The sequence below is a fragment of the Acanthochromis polyacanthus genome, chromosome 4 (assembly GCF_021347895.1).
Source record: "Acanthochromis polyacanthus isolate Apoly-LR-REF ecotype Palm Island chromosome 4, KAUST_Apoly_ChrSc, whole genome shotgun sequence".
Lineage (NCBI taxonomy): Eukaryota > Metazoa > Chordata > Actinopteri > Pomacentridae > Acanthochromis > Acanthochromis polyacanthus.
The window spans coordinates 21873956-21893952 of record NC_067116.1 but is presented as its reverse complement, the minus strand read 5'-3'; the positions used below and the strand labels follow the sequence as shown (position 1 = coordinate 21893952).

Below are 19997 nucleotides of genomic sequence, written 5' to 3'. Positions count from 1 at the left end.
TGGCAGTCTTAAACTGGGACAAAGACAAAACGAACAGTGTTGATTCCTCTCCCCTGGGCTTTCTCACTCTCCACAACGTCCCCGTGCTGCCATTGCAAATGCTCCCAGGCATCAAACAGAAAGTTTATCACGGTTAAATTAACAAGTGTCATCTCCATATTCACTCATTGTGCTAAATGCTTTTATGTTTATGTAAAGCCCTTTCTGGAATTAATATTTCATGTTTATGTGCATTTTCACAGATTTTTTTCATCCTTGCAAATCATTAAATTGTCTTTTTTTTGGTGGTGGGGGGGGAGAGAATCAAAGCGAACACAATGTCAGTCTAAGAGGGGGAGGCATACCCCAAAGACTGTCAGAGAAGATGGGATAGCGGAGTTTACTCTGCACACAGCTGAGTTCTGTACAGCAGCTTTGAACGGGTGAGAGCACTGCAGTGGCAAACACTTTTTAATGAGGTGGGGACACAATCACTTGTGTTTTTCTTCCCTGTGTTAGAAAAATGGGTGATAAAGCGATATGTTCAAAGTTTCACGTATATTTAAGAGAGATAGAGTAAAAAAATGTGGTGATTAATTAAATTGTCACATATAAGAAATCAAATATAGTCGTAGTGCATGAGGACTAATATCATTTTTGCTAATAGAAATCAAAGCACACGCCACAGTGTGCTCGTTCACAAACCCGACAAAAAATAAATGTGTATTTAGTAATTGGATTTTGAATATGGCGCCTACGCTACAATCATCAGGTATGCCTCCACGGTAATGGCTCTGTCAAACTAATTAACTTCTACAGTTTGAGTGAAGCTAACGAGATGCGTACAGGCATCAGAGGAAGGCCAGGCTCTACAGGTGATAACCCTATTTGGCAGTGACATTTTTTAGTGTAAAGTCACAGTGGCGGTGATGAGATCAAAGGCAGAGAGTCCCCCATTGGGTCCAATTAGAACTATAGCATTGTACAGGGAAGGGGTGGCGGGGGGGTGGGGGTGGGGGGTGGGGGGGTTGGGGGAGAGGAGGGGGAAAAAAATGTTGAGTTATGATATTCATAATCTATGCAGAGAGGCCTTTCCAGTACAGGTCTTCTCCCCATAGCTGTGATCTTTTCAATTTACATCAAGGGAAGATGGTCGGGGATGAAAGCGGGGCATCCAAGGCGCACAGCCCACAGAGGGCAGACATGGGGCCTCATTAAGGCCCAGCCCAGCCAGCCCCAAACAGGGTTTGAAGTGCGTCACATAAAGAGCATGGGGTCAAAGGTCAGACATAGAACAGATCTCCATTTAACTCTCCAGCTGGAGATGGTAATTAGCAGGTGCAGTGATGATCCCTGCCTGACTGTAAGGGATGATACCACTATAGGTGACACCAGGCATCTGTGTGAATGTGTGTGGGCACCCGTGAACGTCTTCGCACACATGGTGCCTCGACACGTCGATATATAGTATCTATCAAGGATACCAACTCATTTCATGCTCCCATGCAGGTTTATACAAAACATGCTAGTAGTATTGTGTGTTTACTACATTTACACCTACACAAGCATTCAGAGAATATAGATTAAAAAAAGCTGAATTGTGAAGCGAGGCTGCTGCTGCTGTTATATTCTTATACTCAACCTCATGAACTGATCTCAGTTCTATCACTACATATTGAGCAACAACATACGTAATATTTCTAGAAAGTAGTAATACAATCAGATCACAAGACATACGAAACCTACAAACTCCCACTTTTAGTTAAAAAAATTAAACAATGCATGATAAAATGTGGGAGCCTGGCTGACAATTTTATATTTACTGTCAAGGAAATTCAAAAACAAAAAATAAAAAACAGCAAATAAAGGAAAAAGTTACTCATGAACTCTGAATATATGTTCAGTATTTTACTCAAAATTTTCACTACAGCATAAAAAAACCTCTCCCAAATAATGACCCTGACACTTGTCTGTTGTTTTGAAAAAAAAAAATGAATAAAAAGTTGGGTTTTCTTCTCACAAAAAAAGAGAATGTTTTGTTTAAGATTCTGTCCAGGGAAAGAAAGCCATGGGGATGCAATTAAAGAACTACAAAGAAAAAAATAGTTATGAAAATCTCCCACTTTCTTTTGATGTGCTGCAGTCTGAACTGTACACACACACGCAAATCTGAACAAAGACACACAGAGAACCGACATATACTCACACATGCACACGCATACAAGTACACAAAGAGCATGCAACTTGGAATCTATGAAATTCATTCACTCAATTAAAAATAAATACTAGATAGCTTGTGAGTAGTTTTTTTTTAAATTAACTTCTATTTTCTAACCATGAAACTGCACAATAATAGGAGTTATTACTTAAGCTGGTGGGGTGGAGTCGACTACAATTACTTATAACTAACCAAATAAGACTACTAGTCTTTAAGTGTTATTTCAAAAATAACTTCACTGAATATTAAATAAGCAATACAATGAGATGAAATAAATATGTAAAAATGAGGATAAACTAGAACAGATAGACTATTAAAGCACAAAGTGTATAATTCTTAGTCATTCAGTATGTTGATCTGTTGTTAAGCACATCCAATGCAATACTTTAGTGAGGCAAAATGGAAAAAAAAATGAGAAAGCAAAGGGTAGAAAAAAGTGTGTGTGTGTGTGTTTTAATAGGGCTATCTCACTGCCATGAGATTCTCCCCGGTGTGGGGTTACTTTGTCAAGCTGACCTCTTATAGCAGCTGAGCGGCTGAGTTTTGCATACATAATTAACTACAGCTAAATGTCATCTCTCACTTCAATAACTAACGCAGTGGGTGATGCTGCTCTCCCTTTTTGACTTCTAATCCAGAGTGAACCGCCGGCACGACGACTATGTGAAAATGAAGTGCAGCTTTTAAACTCCACATGAGTAAATGAAGGGCTGCTAACACCGCAGAGAGCGTGTATGCACAGTTCAGCACCATTTAAAACAATCGGAACCTGTAAAATGAAGATTCAAATGAGCAGATACTGACGTTTGCAGCTGGTAAAATACAGACTCAACAACAACAACAGCAAGAAAATCCAATACTTTGCTTGGAGCTTGTTATTTTATGGTGTAGATGCCAAGACTGTTTCTGGTAAAGTACAGTATGTAACTAAGGTGGAGCAAGCGCATTCCCAGCACTGAGCGGCCATGTAGTTAGTAAAGCATGCGAGGGGCTTTACTGTAGGTGGCTCCGCTGCACTGGGAAGACGTGGGTAAATTGAAACACAGTTGGCTTTATCTAAACAGAAAAATTGAGGGAATCTGGTGGACAAACCAAAATATCTGTGAGTAGCAAAAGTTTCCTCCTGAACTACATCTGAATGTCACTGACGAGCATTCCTGGCCGACTATGTGTAGGCGTCTCTGTGTGCGTCTGTGTGTTGCCTGCTGTCGGCTGTACTCTGCTGTAGATGATGATGTAGATGATGTTTTCTGGAAGCGTCGGAAACTGAACGCCAAATTAAAGCCGCGATGTTTGATTAAGTGTGCCAGGTGATCTCAGGAGAGGCGTGCAGACACAACCTCAACCCCCTCATTCATTTGTAAACCTCCAAATGCAGGCTTGAAATACAGGAAGTAGGAGTGTACGCTGTAAATTCCCCCCTTGATTGGGAATACAAACGATCAAATGTATGAGGGCTAGGAATGTATGGGTACACGGTGTCAGCAAAGTAGCGAGCGGCAGAGAGGAGGAGAATAGAAGGAATTAGGCTGTGATGTGAGAGAGAGCATCTGAAAATAAAGATGTAAGCTGCATTGTAGCACCTCACCTTGAATATGTGGCACAGAAAGAATAATACATGAAAAAAATTCCTCTGTCATTGGTTTGAGATCAATTGCCAGGATCAAATAAAAGACTGATTCAGTCATACACTGTTTGTTTTCAGAATTAACAGAAGCCTAATTTGCTATTCTTGGATACTTTTAATGACTAGCGAGGTAAACAGCTTCACCAACCAAAAGCCAATTATAACTTTATCAGCACAATCGCTCTGTGGAAGAAGAACTGTGGATCTCAGAAAAGGAAACAAAAATACCTTGATCTTTCAGGGAAAAACTACCGTTTTTTTTATTTTTTTTTTATTAAATTGAATATTCCTTTTCAGCGTGGTTGTCAACACATTGATTTTACTGACACAAGCATAGTCTCTTGGAGATTAACATTAATGTGCAAAACTACTGAAACTTTCACTTTAACTTGAGCAATCCGAAAATATGCGAAACCCTGCTAAGACACAATATGCAAAATTTAAAAAAAGGTTTTGTTTGTCTAACAATATCACTGTTGTTTATTTAAAATAACAGCCAAAACAAAGTAAAAAAAATAACTCCAATATAGCAACAAAAAAGTTTCTTGATCTGCACTGCTATTCATACCAAGATACACGGAATAAAGTAGGATATATTTAAACTGACATTTAATAAATAATATGGTATACATATAAATTTAATTAAAAACATTGATGGTATTAATTTATTTTCAATGTTAATGTATGTAAAAAGATAAATCCCGAACAAAACAATTAATTTTGGACCTCTGATTCATGTGACATTTCCAATTTAAAAAATGTCAAAAGTGACGCTGAAAAGATTGTGGCATCCTTTTTTGACCCGTTACTAATTACTCTCTTATACAGATCTTTCCTTCTTTTGCGAAACGGAACCGCTACTGGCGTGGTAGCATTTGTAATTGTCAATAAATCTAAAATATTATGTGTGAAATTGCAGGGAGAGACTGTTAAGGGGCGGGCACTCGTGCGGTTGGAGTAGGGGTCCTGTCTGGAAGAGGGCGGCTAATTCAGGACAACTGTGAACTCTGAACCTGCTAAAAGCACGGCCACTGGTCAGCCGAGCCACGTAATAGAGTCCACATGTGCTCACAGCCTGCGTTGCCATAATTATATGGATCTCTAAAGGTTTGCTTAAATCAACATCAGAGTGCTTTGTTTTCCCTCTTAGTTAGACTTGAAATGCGCACAAAAATTGCCTGTGGCCTTTACCTTTTAATCCACTTCATGCCTTATATATTCACACAAAGTGATGCTTGGCTTTTTAAGTGAGAATAATCACTACTTCATGGATCTCAGGGCTTCGGTTTCACACTGAATAAAGCTTGAGTATTAAGTATCCAGTGTTACGGCGAGAATTAGAGAGAAATGAAGAGTGGTTTTAATATCTCAGAAACAATGTGCGGCAGCTCAGCCCGGGCAGAGAATTGCTCAGCATTAATCAAGATTTCAGACCTCAGTTTGACAAACGGCACAATGCCTCAAACATCTTCTTGTGTGTAAACACAAACATCAAATGCCATGTGGCATGTCCTCATCACTAACGAGCAAACTAACAAGAGACCTGGAATTCCACTCAATTAGTACCTGCTTGCTTTGTTATTAATCTGCTAGCCTCTGTGAAAAGATAAGAGGAGACAGGAGGGAAAAAACGAATAGGAATAAAAACAACAACAACAATTTGTTACAATAAATATATTAATGCCAGTGAAGTTTCCATTTCAGGTGGTGTAATTTGACATGATATGCAGGCTATGTTCTGTCATTAGTCAGGAAAAATGGTGAGTAGGGGATCAAAGCAAAAAGGCTCTGAGCCTGCCACTTAATTTATCACACAGCAAAGACAAAGGCTTTTCTCTCTGCTTCTGTCGCTTTTCAAAAGCCCTGACTCTTTTTTATGACAAACTCAGTTTGCAATTTAATTTAGGGCTTCAGTCCCTAGGTGCAGAAAAGCTAGCAGGCAGGAAGTGAGAAGAAGGTACTGTAGCCAGACAGGCACGCAGGCAAAGCATGAGAAGCAAACAGCGGGTGCAACAAACGTCCAGGCTGGTGGGAAGTGCTGCGAGAGAGAGACAAGAAGGCAGACAGGTGCCATGAAACTCGAGCAGTCAGGCAAGCAATGAGGCAGGCAGGCAGGCAGGCAAACAGGCTAGAAAGTTGGCAGGAAATGGTATAAACTGTAGAAAGGATCGTACTACCGCACATAGTAAAGAGGCATTCATATACGCTTGCAGTCATCGCAGGCTGATCAGTGCTAAATCAGGAGAACCAGAGAAGTGTGGGAGTGTGAGCAGGTCGGGAGTCTGCTGGGCAGTGGATTGAATTATGTACTGCTGGTGGGGCAGGAGTCCGGTAGGCGGTGGAACCTGAGTATATAGTGTTAGCAGCGTGGGTAATAGTGCGTCCACAGCCTCAGCGGGGCCTCGGTGCCTCACAGAGGAGCTTTAATACACACACCGTGAAGAATAGCTAAACAAACAGATTCCTGCCTCGACAAAGACTGGGAAGACAACCATGTGTGTTGTTCTCCATGTTTGTGGGGGTGTGTGTGCGAATGTGTGTAAATGTGTGAGTGACCCTGACGCCATGGTGATGCTTCCTGTAGCACTGACCGGCGTCAGTGCTCCATTAATTAAAGAGACGATGTGCTGGCAGGTGGCTTCACTGCCCACACTGGTAATTGGCCCCTTTCTTCCCACTCTCTCCCCCTACAAAATCACCCATCTCTGCCTTTTCTTTTCTTTTCTCTGCCTTGTTCCCTCCTCCTATCTCTCATCTCAGAAACGTGCCAGTGGGCAGGCAGAAATGCAAGACTTTGTGAAATAATGATTAGAATGGATGGAGATGAAGGGAAGGGAGTTTCACATTTTCCCACAAGCCTCTGATGGTCGGGGAATGCTGTTTGCCTTCAAGCGTCATACGACGCGACGGGAGTTTACTTTAGACAGCCACAATCTGAGGAGCCAGTACTGCAGTCATTAATGATGTGGGGAGGGGACAGAGCTATACTTTGACAAGTTTCTGGATGTGTATGTGTTTTTTTCTGTGTGCGTGTGTGTGTGATGCTGCACGCATATGTGTGCTCAAATGTGAGTGTGAGATTATGTTGGAGGACAAGACAATGTGAAAAAGGAAAAATTAACCTTGTGTGTGTTATGTGTAATGAGGAAAAAAAAAAAAGGCTTAGAAGCTCTAAAAAGTCTGCGTGTGTCTCACCACATCACTGGGCAGGTTGTGCAGGTCATCAAAGGGACTCTCCAGGGTGTTTGTGTCCACGTTCAGAATGACCACGTCCTCCAGCGATCGACTGCGTACTCTCTAAAAGAGAAAATGTAAAGCCTTATTAAAAGCTGCGCAGACACAGTCGCTGAAATTCAAAACAACTGATCACTACCTTAAAATACTGGAGAACTTTAAATATGCCCAACACAGGTGAAGTTCTTATCACAAAAATAATTTTAAAAAAATATTTTTGTACTATCAATTTGTTCTTAATTAAATGTGAACAGGCCCGATTTTATATTATTGCTTTTAACACCACAAAGCAATTAGCTATTTTACCATTTTAAAATCATTTTTGCGCTGGTAATGTATTTGATGTTTTTAAATATAATGAAGACCCAAGACGTATCACTTGCTTTATTATTAAATCATGAAATCAAGATTTTACAAGCATGTGTTGGCCCAGGTGTGTTTCCTTGGAGACAAAGTCATTTCTTTCCTGAAGCTCCAGGAACAAGAAAATACAGCAGCCACATTTAAAACCACAGTTATCACACTCCTTTACGATTAAGGATGAAAAATGGCGCGTAGAAAAAAAAAAATTAGAACATCTTTACTGTAACCCACACAGACACGTGCTCGTAAAATGAAGAATGGCACTGAGAGGAAACATTTGGACTGCGCAAACATTTTCCACAGAACCAAAACCTCATGCATCAACAACAACACAGTGATGCTGTGCTGTGCTGTGTGCATCCTGATGGCGACAAATTCAACAATTATTTCAGTGTGGCGCAGGATGCAGGCAGGTGTGGGGGGGAAGGCAGCATAGTGTGTGAATTTCTAGTTTGTCACTTTTGTGACAGCCTGTGCAGTGGAGGCTCACATGCTGATCTGGACTAATTATGTAGTGGCGGAAAGAAGGTCTGTCACGGATGCAGAGTGTGATAAATACTGCCACTGCCGCAACTGTCAGACAAATATCACACACACACACGCACGCACACAAACACACATGTGCATTACAACATATGCATTTGCACAATTACACACACACACACTTACATACTAACACTTACACACAAGTGCAAATGTGTGCGTTCCTGTGACATGCATTCACACACAACAGCAGTGCTGGTGATGGGTTGCCCCCCAACCAACACAGGGTTTAACAAGGAAGTAGAAAAGCTCTTTGTCTGCAGATGCTTTTCCTGGCTTTCTCTGTGTCTTTTGTACTTCTGGTTAAGTATGCACACAGGCAATAGATGGAGTTAAAGCGGAAAAAAAATTACATTCATTTTGGTGTCTGTTGCCTGTGTCAAAAAATGAATGAAATTATTATTTTTTTCGTTCTTTAAATTAAGAGCACAATTCACCGAACCGGGTGCAGCAATAGTGGACCATGTATATAGAGGATAAATGGAAATTATAAATATAGTGCAACACAGAATCCTCCCTCAGTGTAAAGTACATGGACTAAAAGGTTTTACATTTCATAAAAATCAAATATATAATACATGTCTGATGCAAATTAAGAAACATCATGTATAATTAGACACATTTATGATGTACATTTATATGCATACCCACAGACTTACTAACTTACCTCTAGCAGACTAAGATGAACTCCCACAAAGTATGGCATGGGGGCACTGTGGATGGAGACAATTAAAGCTGTGAGTAATGTCACTATCACATGGCTACATGCAGTAAATAAATATTTTTGAAAGGTACTGTAACGCTGACACATTCTTTAAACAACAGAATTATCAACCTACAGAAATGTTTGTCATAACTATCTTGATATCCTAATCTTTCATGTTATTTAGCAAATGCAAGCTACCAAAATCCTCACATTTCTGAAGGTGAGGATTTGTGTCTCTGTATTGTATAATTGCAAATTGAAATTGTTTAACATTTATAAATGTTAGACCTAAAAAATTGAAATTTTACAGAAAAACTGGTAAGAAAAACTTAAATATTTACTGGATCATTAAAAAATAAATGTCACTAAACCTAAAAATGATAAACAGCTTCTACTATGAGACATGATACAGCTGGAAATTACACAAAAACTACAGTAATGTAACAGGTGTGGTCTGGACATACAGAAAAGAATCACAAGTGTGTATTTTAATGTAGCTGTGCATGTCACAACACGATTAGAACATCCATATGCTGTAATGCAATTCAAAATGATTTTCTCAAGAACTCCCATGACTGTGAAACATTAGATTACCTGATGTGTGTTCCAAGACAAACAAACTGAGCTGCTGCTACTGGATTCATTTTTAAAACCAGGTACAAATGTGAACAAATGTTTTTTTTTTTCCTGCCTCTAAGTAGTAGTTTTGCTGTCACTGACTATTGGCTTCAAAAGAGCTTTAAAAAATTGTGATTATTGTTAGGCGTGTAATTTTCTTTACATGTGAATGATACAACACTATTACATAGAATACTAATTATTAAGCGTAAATGGAACTACATAACTATATAATAATACTTGAATAATATAATATCAACAACAGCAAAGGCTTCCCTTATTTTTCTCTAACAAGATGTATAGTCTGTGATCCTTCTGGTAGATTTGTAAAGTATTAAAATGTTTGGAACACTTTCTAAACAGCTTAAGAGCTGAAGTGTTAAAAGTTTTCTTTCTATTCTGAAAAATATGTTTTGCAGGGTTATTATCATGTCAATCTTATTTTATGTGATATTTATCTTCATTTCAAAAGTCAGTGGCAAGGAAAGATTGAATCATACAGTGCTTCCCATCCAGCAAGATGAATAAAATCAACAAAAACAGTCAAATAATAGAAACCATTTTTATGATGAGGTTTACAGAGGCAGTAATAGTCGCATAGTTTTGGGTCAGTGTATTCCTGACCAGAATGATTCAGAAGCCACAGGCTTGTAATCAACTTAAAGCAACAGAAAAACAAACAGCAGGCCCGTAGCTCTGCACTGTAGCTGTTGTACGCTCTATTTTATGAATGCACAGCTCTGAATTTCATCACCATGTACACAAATACGTGCACATACAGCACACTCCAGCATGCTAGAAACTCAGATGTGCTGCACACACACACACTTAGAGTGCATCTAATATAATTTAGTTGTCTAATCGGTGCATGGAAGACACCCCTGTGATTAAATAAGATAATGATGAGTCTTCGCAGAGTGTTGAAAATCACATTTCACTGTCAGTGATGAATAGCTTCTGAAAGCTGATGTGTCCCTCATGGTGGAGCACTGGACTGTAGGAGCTTCCTGCATTGATTCAACAAAAAAAGCTCCGCCTTTTACATAAGCTGACTTCCCCACTGTGTGTTTTTTCTGTAAATGTACAGATCTAAAGTCGACCTGAACGCATGTAGATTTGTAGATGAGCTGTTACTTCTGCTCTCCATTCACTTTCAATCAAGTCTGTTCAGATTTGTTGGATTTGCGTTGGATGGCTGGTAATGAACCCCTGAGAGAGCTAAGATGATGAGAGCGTGGTGCTAGCACTGGCATGAAATATGGAGCAAGGTGATCCGGGCTGTTCATTACGTTGAGGAGCCACACAAGAGAAGGCGCACCAAAAGAGGACTCGCAAGAACATGGAGAACGGGTGGGAGAAAGTGTGAACATGTGTGGCTGCACTTTTACACAAAGGTTTTAGTGGCACAGCTTGGTGCAGAAGCAGCACACCTGGCATGGTGTGTGTTTACATGTCTACATGTCACGCTTGTATGTGTGTGTGTGTTCGGAGGTGACTGGAAAATGAGAGAAAGTGACAGCAGAGAGAACGGGAGGGGGGGTGTAAACGTTCATTATGATGATATTGATGGTGCTCGTGTATGTGTGTGTCCTTCAGAGGTGGTCGGCCTTACCAGCAGTAGTCCAGAAGATGCGGGGGCAGCACGGGGATGAAGATGTGCTGCCAGTACATCGGAAAGAGCAAAGCAGCTGCACCGTGGACACATGCAGTTAACTGCACAGACAGGGAAAGAGATAAGAGGGCAAACTCAACACGACTTCACACAACAACACAAACACTAAGAAAACTGAAGGTAAAACACCCCTTTATGACCAGAGTTTGTTTGATTTCACCCAAGAAGTGTCCGCGAGATGGAACAGCAACAAGTTAAAAAATAATTATTATTTGAGCTAAATACACTGCTACTTCCTTCTGTTCCTGTTTCTAATAAATGCCTCATTTAACTATGTTTCTATGCTGCCAAAGACTATAAAGAACCACAGTTTTGCTTCCTTCTAAACAATATCCTATTGAAAAAAAAAAAAAAGTCTTCTTAAGCCTTCTGCTGTGGTGATGTTTTGTGTTGATGTGTCAAAGTCCTATGTGTTTGATTTCTTCGAGTTATCATTGCCAAACATGCAATTAGCCTTTTTCCTTGCTTACAAATAGAAGCTACAGAAAAAACATTGTATACTGACATGTCTGGTGCTACGGTTGTGATGAACACATGACCTGCAAGTTATTGTTGGAGGAAGAGAAGAACAAGCTGAAAGCTGAAGATCAAGCAGCTGACAGAAGCTTGTCTTCAACCTCGTGACAGAGAAACAACAGAAGAGGAAAACTGATGTGAAAGGAAAACTCTAAAAAAGATTGACCTAAAGAAAAGTAACACTTGCTTTACACACAGAGGGGGTGTATGCAGCATTGTCCTCTCCATTGATTTATTTGTGGTGGGTCAATGCACCAAAAATATTGCCACTATTGCATGTGATGTTACAAAATTTAATCATAAAATAATCTCAAGTACTGACTCTGACTTGTTTAGAACATAGAAATGGGCGGAAAAACTAGGGTTCATAATTAACTGCCTTTTAAATCAATGTCAGTATGTAGGGATTGTGCTGTGACCTGCACAAAAGCAACAAAAGAAGACCAAAACAGTACTGACAGTCGCCATAAAAATCAAAATTACCCCAACCACTGTGACGAAGGAATTAAAAGGGAAAATACGGAATAATTAACCTCTTTTTTAACAAATAATGAGAAGCAATCACGTGTAGATGACATTGCTTTTCAAAGACACTTTTTACATTGTCAAGCCAATATTACACACAGAATTAAAGTCATTGTCTTCCATTGTCTTAAAGAGAGCATCCCCCTCTTGACATCCCATCTCATGAAAACCCAGCTATAGTAATGACCTGCTGCGTGCACATACACACACACATATACACACACACACACACACACACACACACACACACACACACACACACACACAGCAGGAGAAAGAGGCGTTAGCTCATCCCCCAGATTAAAATAACATGATTAAATATGGAAAGAGAACAGAGGTCTGAGGGGCTCCTGCGGGACTTCATTAGGGCAAATTGCCAAAGAATGAAACATGAGTTAGCCAAGAGAGACTGCGGGCTAGGCCAATACCGCCGGGACCCCGGAGCAGCAGCCGCTGTTATACTGCTGCAGCTTCACAGTCAATGTGTGAAGCGGACACACACTATCACACACACGCACAACTACCAGGAGACCCCCTGCTCACTGACACACACAGTGTCACAATTGACCGGCCAAAAGCGGGTGAGCTTGGCGGCTGAAAACCACCGCTGAAAGAAAAAGAGGCCCCCACCCCTCTGAATCCACCCAAAGATCAAGCCTGGACATCTGAAAAAGCTCAAAACAAAAAGTGTGTGTGTTTGTGTTCATGTGCCTCCCTCCTTGCATGTTTGTTTTAACTGCATTCATTTTTCATATCGGCCAGTCAAAAAAAAGAAAAAGAAATGATCTTTATTTATTGTCTCTGTGCAATCTCTCATACACCCAGTCCCACAATAGTTAGGACTTAATCAACATTTAATTGGTGTCTTGCTCTGTGTATCTGCATATGCATATTTCTGCTGCCTGCTGTCTTCAAATAAAACACAACAATGCCACGCTCCTGTCAGGATTAATTCCCTGGCAAAGAGTTTGTTTTTTTGTTAATTCTGAAAATAAATCAATGCTATGAATATTAATGTGTGAAAGTGAAGCACTTGGTGGAAAAGCGACTATCAAAACCATCACACCCTTCTCCCTCTTCCAAAGCGATGATAGTGTGGGGCCATTAAATTGTGATGAAGAGAGGTCACCGATCTGACTGTGCTCAAACATACACACATATGTGGATGTGTCACGCGTGCGTGCGCGCACACGCACGCACACACACACACACACACACACACACACTAAGTGGAGAGCCAACAGGCTAGTGTATTCCTCCTCTGGGAGTGCGAGACAAGCCCCAGCCATTCGCTGGTACCAGGAGGTAATGGCACAGAACACCTCGCTAACCAACTCCAATTATCTCCACCAGGCCTCAAGGTGAGCCCCCCAATTGGCATGATTTACTCTCAGTTTGAAAGTGAAAACAGGAGTCTCTCTGCTTCTCTTCTTCTCGGGCTGGGTGGCTGGCTTGGGGGAGTTGGCTGAGAAGGGAGTCTGAAACTAAGATAATGATTTATAAAGCAAATCTAGATTTCAGTATTCTTTTATTTGCTATCTCCAAAGCGATGGAGGTGGCAGTGTGCCTTAGATAAGGTAACTTGGAGGGAACTCCAGAGGAATAGTTCACATATTTCCTTCTCTGCAAATCCCTGTGTCCTTGTCCAGGTTTTAGAACAAATGAGGCAAAAAGTAAAAGGAAGATAAATTGGGAAAAAAAAAGAAATCATACCCCTCTTTTTTCTTCATTTAGAGGGGGGGCTTCACATGAGAGTGGGTCATGAGAGGCTAAGGCTGATAAAATATTTGCCAGGCTGATAAATAATAGATGAGTGGAGCCAAATGGCTTACACGCTCCACAAAAGACCTGGGTGCTTAATATTCCATTCAATGGAGAATCACAGATACAGTCCCCAAGAACAAATACAGGATTAGGTGCTGGGTCCAGTCCTCAGGGACCAGGGCTCTGCCCGGTAATGAGGGGCTGCCTGCCTCTTATACTGTGTGTGTGTGTGCATATGTGTGCGTGGGTGTGTGTGTTGCCCTTTCCTCTGAGAGAAGCTAACCGATTATACAGCGAAAGGCTGCTTCAAAAAGCAGTCAAGGTCTTTGGTTTTGCCCTAAGAGCTTTTTAGTGTGCTGTAGCTGAGACTGATAGTGTCCACAGTAACACTGGTTTTCCCAGATCCATTCAATGAGACGAAAGGAAGGACAGACAGAACAGAGAGGGACAAAGAGACGTAAAGACATATGGAGGGGAGGAGGTGAAGGTTGGAGAAGAACGAAGAATGAAGTGAAGAGATAAATTTTGCAATACAACTTTGAAGTGGGTGGCATCAAGCCTCAGCTAAGAGGTCACACACCAGTTTGGTCAATAATGTGGTCCAAGTGTGAGTCATTTGCTATGTCCTTTTTCATACTAAATGGTAATAGTGTAGGCCAAGTACAACAAACTGAATGTCTTAGAACACTGTTTTTTACAGTTAGTACAACAAACTAAATGTCTTAGAACAGTGTTTTTACAGTTAGTATAAACTTAAAATCAAATGTATAGATTATATAGCAGGAGATGACAGAATTTGCGTGCGACTGAAGGTAATCAATCTGCAACTTTGCAATGTCACTACCAATCAAATTTCACAGACAGACATAAAGGTTTTTAAACATTAAAAAGATGTTTTTCCTCCTGTCTTCACAAAGTTGTTTTACCACCATCTACAAGTGTTTTTAAGATATTCCAGCTGCACATAGCTCCTGCCCTTTTCCTTTGTGCCAGACAGAAATGAGAAAAAGTGTTTTTTGTGTTTGCACATTTGTTCGGTACACTGAACAGTGGCACTTTTGCACTGTAAAAACACTACATACTTAAACTTTGTTTAGAATTCGGATAGATGCAATGTGGAAAGTTTTTTTCTACAGCAAAGCAACTGAGGCGAAGACACATTGATTTGCAGAAATAAAAATGTAAATACATGTTCCCCAACTCTTGTTTCAGCTCAAAAGCCATAAAACTCCATATTCACACTTGTTCATATTCAGATAAACTTGTCGCTCTGCATCCCTGAACATAAAATTTCAACTGTGACGTTTCTTTAAAGACATGGACCCAGCAAGTCTGAGCTCTGCAGAGTTGGTAAGTAAACACAATATTTCCTGCCACAATGACCCCTCACCTGACTAACTAGACATGTTAAGGACATACCCAATACGCCACACTTACAAAGCATTTTACATACAAAGGGGCTGTATGATGGTGAATGAGCCCTTCTACAAGATTTATACGATAAACAGTATTACATTCTGTTCTTACCTATTGCACATGTTAAACTGTACTGAGTGTAAAATGTGCAAAAAATAGCAGCTGCTGCAGGCAATTTGACAGGAGGAATGGTATCAACGGATTCGCTCTTGACCTCCTCACACCAGCCCTAAACACTCATTTCCCTTTCACTAGCGTCTCTTTCCAACTCTATCCCTACGCACTCTCCAAATTCAATCCTCTCTTCTCCTTTCCCAGCCTCATTTTCATCCCAAGTCTTCATTACTTATTCCGCTTTCCTCCTCTCCTCCTGCCATCCTTCTGTCCATTGCCACCTCTGTCTCATTTCTCCTGTTATTTTTTTTTTTTTGCTGTGCTACCCTATCCGTCTCCCCTCCCGTGCACCGAGTAAGTCGCCAATTACCCACGCTCCGCTTTTCCCTGTGTTGACAAACACCAGTGTCAGGCCCACTACAATGCGAGTGTGCCACAAACAGGTAGGTAGCACACGGGGAAAGAGAGAGCGAGGGCACAACACAGGACAACGCAGGTAACAGCTAATGCCAGGCCTCCCACTCATGCACACACAGCCGTTGACTCTCTCACAGAAAGACATAAGGCATAAGGTACAAACACCTGTGAGTGCAGACGACACACACAAACAGATGCATGTTAAAAAAAAAAAAAAGAGTCACAAACAACCACTGCATGCCCATGTGCAGCGACACAACACACACCTTAAGACACATGGCACGGGGCAGAGATAAGTCTATTGAGGACAAGCGGGAGAAAGTGGTGAAGGAGAGGGGGAGGAGGAGGCTGGGAGGAGGAGGGGAGGAAAGGAGGATGTCCTGATGTTCTGCAGTTGCCCAACAACAGAGAGACACATTAAGACTCCCAGGAAGAGGGAGGCAAAGTCAGAGAGAAAAGAGAGGTGTAGCCAGAGAGAATGAGAGACAGATGGACAGAAAATAATATGTCAGGGAGAAAGAATAACTAAGATAGAGAGAGAAGAGAGAGGCAGAGAGGAGTTAGGCAACGAGAGGAGAGGAACAACAGAGGAAAAGGCTGGAAACAGAGAGACAGCTGGCACTCTAGGGCACGGTGGATGGATAGCTCCTTGTTAGCATAGGCCTGACAGCCTGATGAGAGGGCTGCTGTCAGCCAGTGCTGGGGCCGGGCTGTGTGAGTTTGGGCGATAGGCAGGGCAGAGGCTGGGCTCGAGAGCTGGGGGGCCTCGGCAGATGAAAGACGCAGAGGGTGGTGGGGTGATGGTGGTGGTGGTGGTGGTGGTGGTGGTGGTGGGGGTCCTCCCAACTGACTAGTTAGAGGAAGGGCCGATGCAGTCCTATTATACGGGCCTATGACAAGGCTGCACGCACGGCTGGCTCCCGCCCCTGCGCCACCGCCGACCGGCTTTTTAAAACAGTGGTACCATTCACCTCTGGTCACGAAACAGCAATAAGTCAACTGACGCATTGTTGTAAGATCATGATTTATTCCTTTGCTTTTGGCTGCTTGCGAGACACGGAAGCCATGTACCGACAGACTGACACGCTGGGTTCACCGGGGGCTTTAACACAGGCAGCACCTAGAGCAGGCAGAATAAATGCAGTATATCGGTGTGTGTGTGTGTGTGTGTGTGTGTGTGTGTGTGTGTGTGTGTGTGTGTGTGTGTGTGTGTGTGTGTGTGTGTGTGTGTGTGTCTTTCCTCTTTCTATTCCCTGTTTCTCTCTGCTTGGCTGAAATGCTGGACAGGCGGAGGTGGTGGAAAGCAGCTGGATGGTACTAACGATGCTACTAACAATACCCTCTCTCATACATCTATCTGGGAAAAGCAGACTATAGAAATATTACCTGTCCATCCAGCGACTGCCAACACTCACTTTAACAAACATTTCTGACAAACGCTGACATAAACTACATATCGCCCATCCTTTAAGATATTTGATCACAAGACAGTGGTGGGGATAATGAGTGGGGGCTGCGTTCAGTTAAGTACGTATACACTGAGCTGAATTCAAGAATCATGGCAGCCATTTTCACTTGAACTAGGAGGTCAATCTACCCAACAGCAAAAATAACGCATCACAGGAGCAGTAATAACACTAGGCCTGCTAGTAATCCCAGTGGAGATGTGAAAATACCTTTGTACTACAGTGCCTGACATATATCGCTACCAAACCAAAACACCTCTCCCTGAGGAAGATGGATGGATAGCTGAGTGGATGAAGAATTGCAGAGGATAAAAGGCTTACAGAGGTAAAGGTCTGACGTGGAGGCTCTTAAAATATCCTGTCGGCATATATTTGTTATAAAAACAAGTCGAGATTTGTTTTCGAGCTGGAGAAAACTGTAAATCACAGAGACAAAAAAAAAGAAAAAAAAAATCACCTCCACCCCCCTCTTCCTTGTAAAAAGAAAAACACTCTCACCCTTGCGTCTGATAATTTACATCATGTACCGCTTTGTGTCACAGCGCTGTGTGCTGCCGAGACCCCGAGCAGAGGTGCTGCTGGTCTGAGGAGCCGAGGGGAGACAGGTGAAATTCTCTAAGGGCTGGGTAATTTTTTACAGCTCCTCCCGATTATAGCTCCTGAGGGAGACCTTGGGAGCTGTTTCACCCCTCCAGCACCCAGCTCCACCACAGGCCCCTCCGGCTGGTAAGCGTTCTGCAGACTTGTAGATAGTACAGCAGGCCCGGCTACGCTACAGATACAGATAGGACGTGGATGACATCACTTCCCTCTCCCATCTCATCTGTCATAAACACTTGGCTCTGCCTCATCAGCTACAAAGATAACGGCGGGAGGATGGAATGAGGAACAGAGGGAGGAAGAGAGGGAGGACGACAGAGATTTCCTTCTTCATACAGACAGACAGAAGCGACTATAAATCATGTGAGAGAGTTAAGACATGTAATAACGGATAATTTAAGGCTTTTTTTAGGGCATTAATATGTTGCCTTTATGAGACAAACAGTCACAAATAATCCAGCTCAGGGTGGATTTCACAACTTGTCAGAGCTTGGCTATGGTGCTGTCTGACTGCGGGGATGGGTGGGGGGGTCGGCAGCTCTCTCTGTACATGTAGCGTAGCCGTGTCAGATAAATATTCTCATCATACAATTTACAATTTAGGGCTTGATATCCCGCTGGAATATTGATGAACGGAATCATGTTCAATCTAGGAAGCGGTAGCCACACTTGGGCAGATTTAGACATTTTGGGGGGTTAATTTGGACTCCGAATTCAATATGAAACCAAAAAGAACAAACTCTGCAACATTTCCTCATATTCTGATTTACATCAACGCCATTTGATGACAGACAGGTTCACCTCAAGCTGAAGTAAATGTTAAAGATCATGCAGCACATACACAAACACAGGAATCTTTCTTAAAGTAGGTGCAGTATCCCAACTGCTTTTAAACTTATTTTAAGCTCATGCCTGACAAGTCCGACACAATAAGTGACTGCAGCGGAGACAATGACTTGTGTGGAATGGACTCACAGTGCTAAGCTTGCTTGAGGTAATGATGATGCGCCGTTCGTGCAGCATACTGGCGTAGAGCTGGAGCATGTTGTTGATGTCCACAGCCACAAAGTACTCTGTCAGGTTCCTCTGGAGATAGACAGGAACAGAAGGATTTTCAGGTATATAACAAACTGTCCTTGCACAACTTGCTTGCAGTAAAGTGTCAATGCTACAGACAGAGTGCCAGAGAGTGCCACAGAGAGACGTACAGTACTGACTGAAAAAGGACTTGGACTTCCTTCTTTTTTGCAGATATTGTTTTTGCAGTAAAAATAAATGGATGAGCATTACGAATTTACACGACATTCATGCATTTGAGCCTTCAATTGTAGACATTTTTAGACAATAGATAATACATCAATCTATGCAAAACAGTGAGGACGATGATTGTTTTCATCTGGTGTCCCTTGCCGTAAAGATTTGAGCAAAGATTTGAATGCAAAAATCAACAAAGAACATGTGCTCAGTTTGAATCTTCTAATACCCATGCCAATCACTGAACTTCGACATTAAAAGTACAAGCACCACAGGAGAGAACACTGAAACAAGAGGATGATGCAATAATTTCAAACGGTGACAAGTGTATTTGATTAAAAACGATTAGAGGCAGAGATGTTTCCAGAAGAGAGGGATTTCTCTTTATCTCCTTCTGTGTCTTTTGCTTGTCTTTCCCGTGAATACTTACACTCTCAGGGATAGTTGGCAGTCCATTGATATCCGGGGCGATGAAGTAGGAGTGCTGCAAAAACACAAACATGTGGGAGAAAGAAGAGGGAAGGTCACAAGTGAAGCATACCACTCACACAGAAGAGAATGAGGGGAAGAGGGGAGAAAAAGGCCGTTCACTTTGTTCTATGATTTATGGCTCATCTTCAGCTCTGTCTATATGAATTGCTGAGCTGGTGTCTGAACTGTGGCAATGCTTTTATCAGGCCTACAGAACAGAGAAAGCTCAATAGCAGCTCAGCTCCCCATAGACACAGACTGGGGTGATGTCTCCGGTGGAAAACGGAGTCTTTATTTAAGCATTAAAAAGGCTTGCGGAGCACCAACACACACACACATAAAAGTATACATGCACGTGTGCGCATGTGTGCGTCCACACACTCACACACACACCGGTTGTTTAGAGGATCACAGGGCTGCCTGTCTCACTTTGGGAGAGCAGGGCAGGTTCAGTGTTCAGATCAAAGGGGCCTGAGAGAGGTGCTGTTTGGAGG

The 19997-nt window shown here is 41.9% G+C and overlaps 1 protein-coding gene across 2 annotated transcripts in view; it reads right to left on the bottom strand.

The window, feature by feature from the left end:
• Positions 1–19997, bottom strand: part of dennd1b (DENN/MADD domain containing 1B) — a 107080-nt gene that overhangs the window by 32327 nt on the left and 54756 nt on the right. For both annotated transcript variants that reach the window (XM_051946689.1, XM_022209179.2), the window contains exons 8-12: positions 19463–19516; positions 18754–18864; positions 10901–11001; positions 8632–8677; positions 7020–7121 (exon numbers count right to left, since the gene is read on the bottom strand). In XM_051946689.1, coding sequence (XP_051802649.1) covers positions 7020–7121; positions 8632–8677; positions 10901–11001; positions 18754–18864; positions 19463–19516 — 414 coding nt within the window. The remainder of the gene's footprint in view (positions 1–7019; positions 7122–8631; positions 8678–10900; positions 11002–18753; positions 18865–19462; positions 19517–19997) is intronic.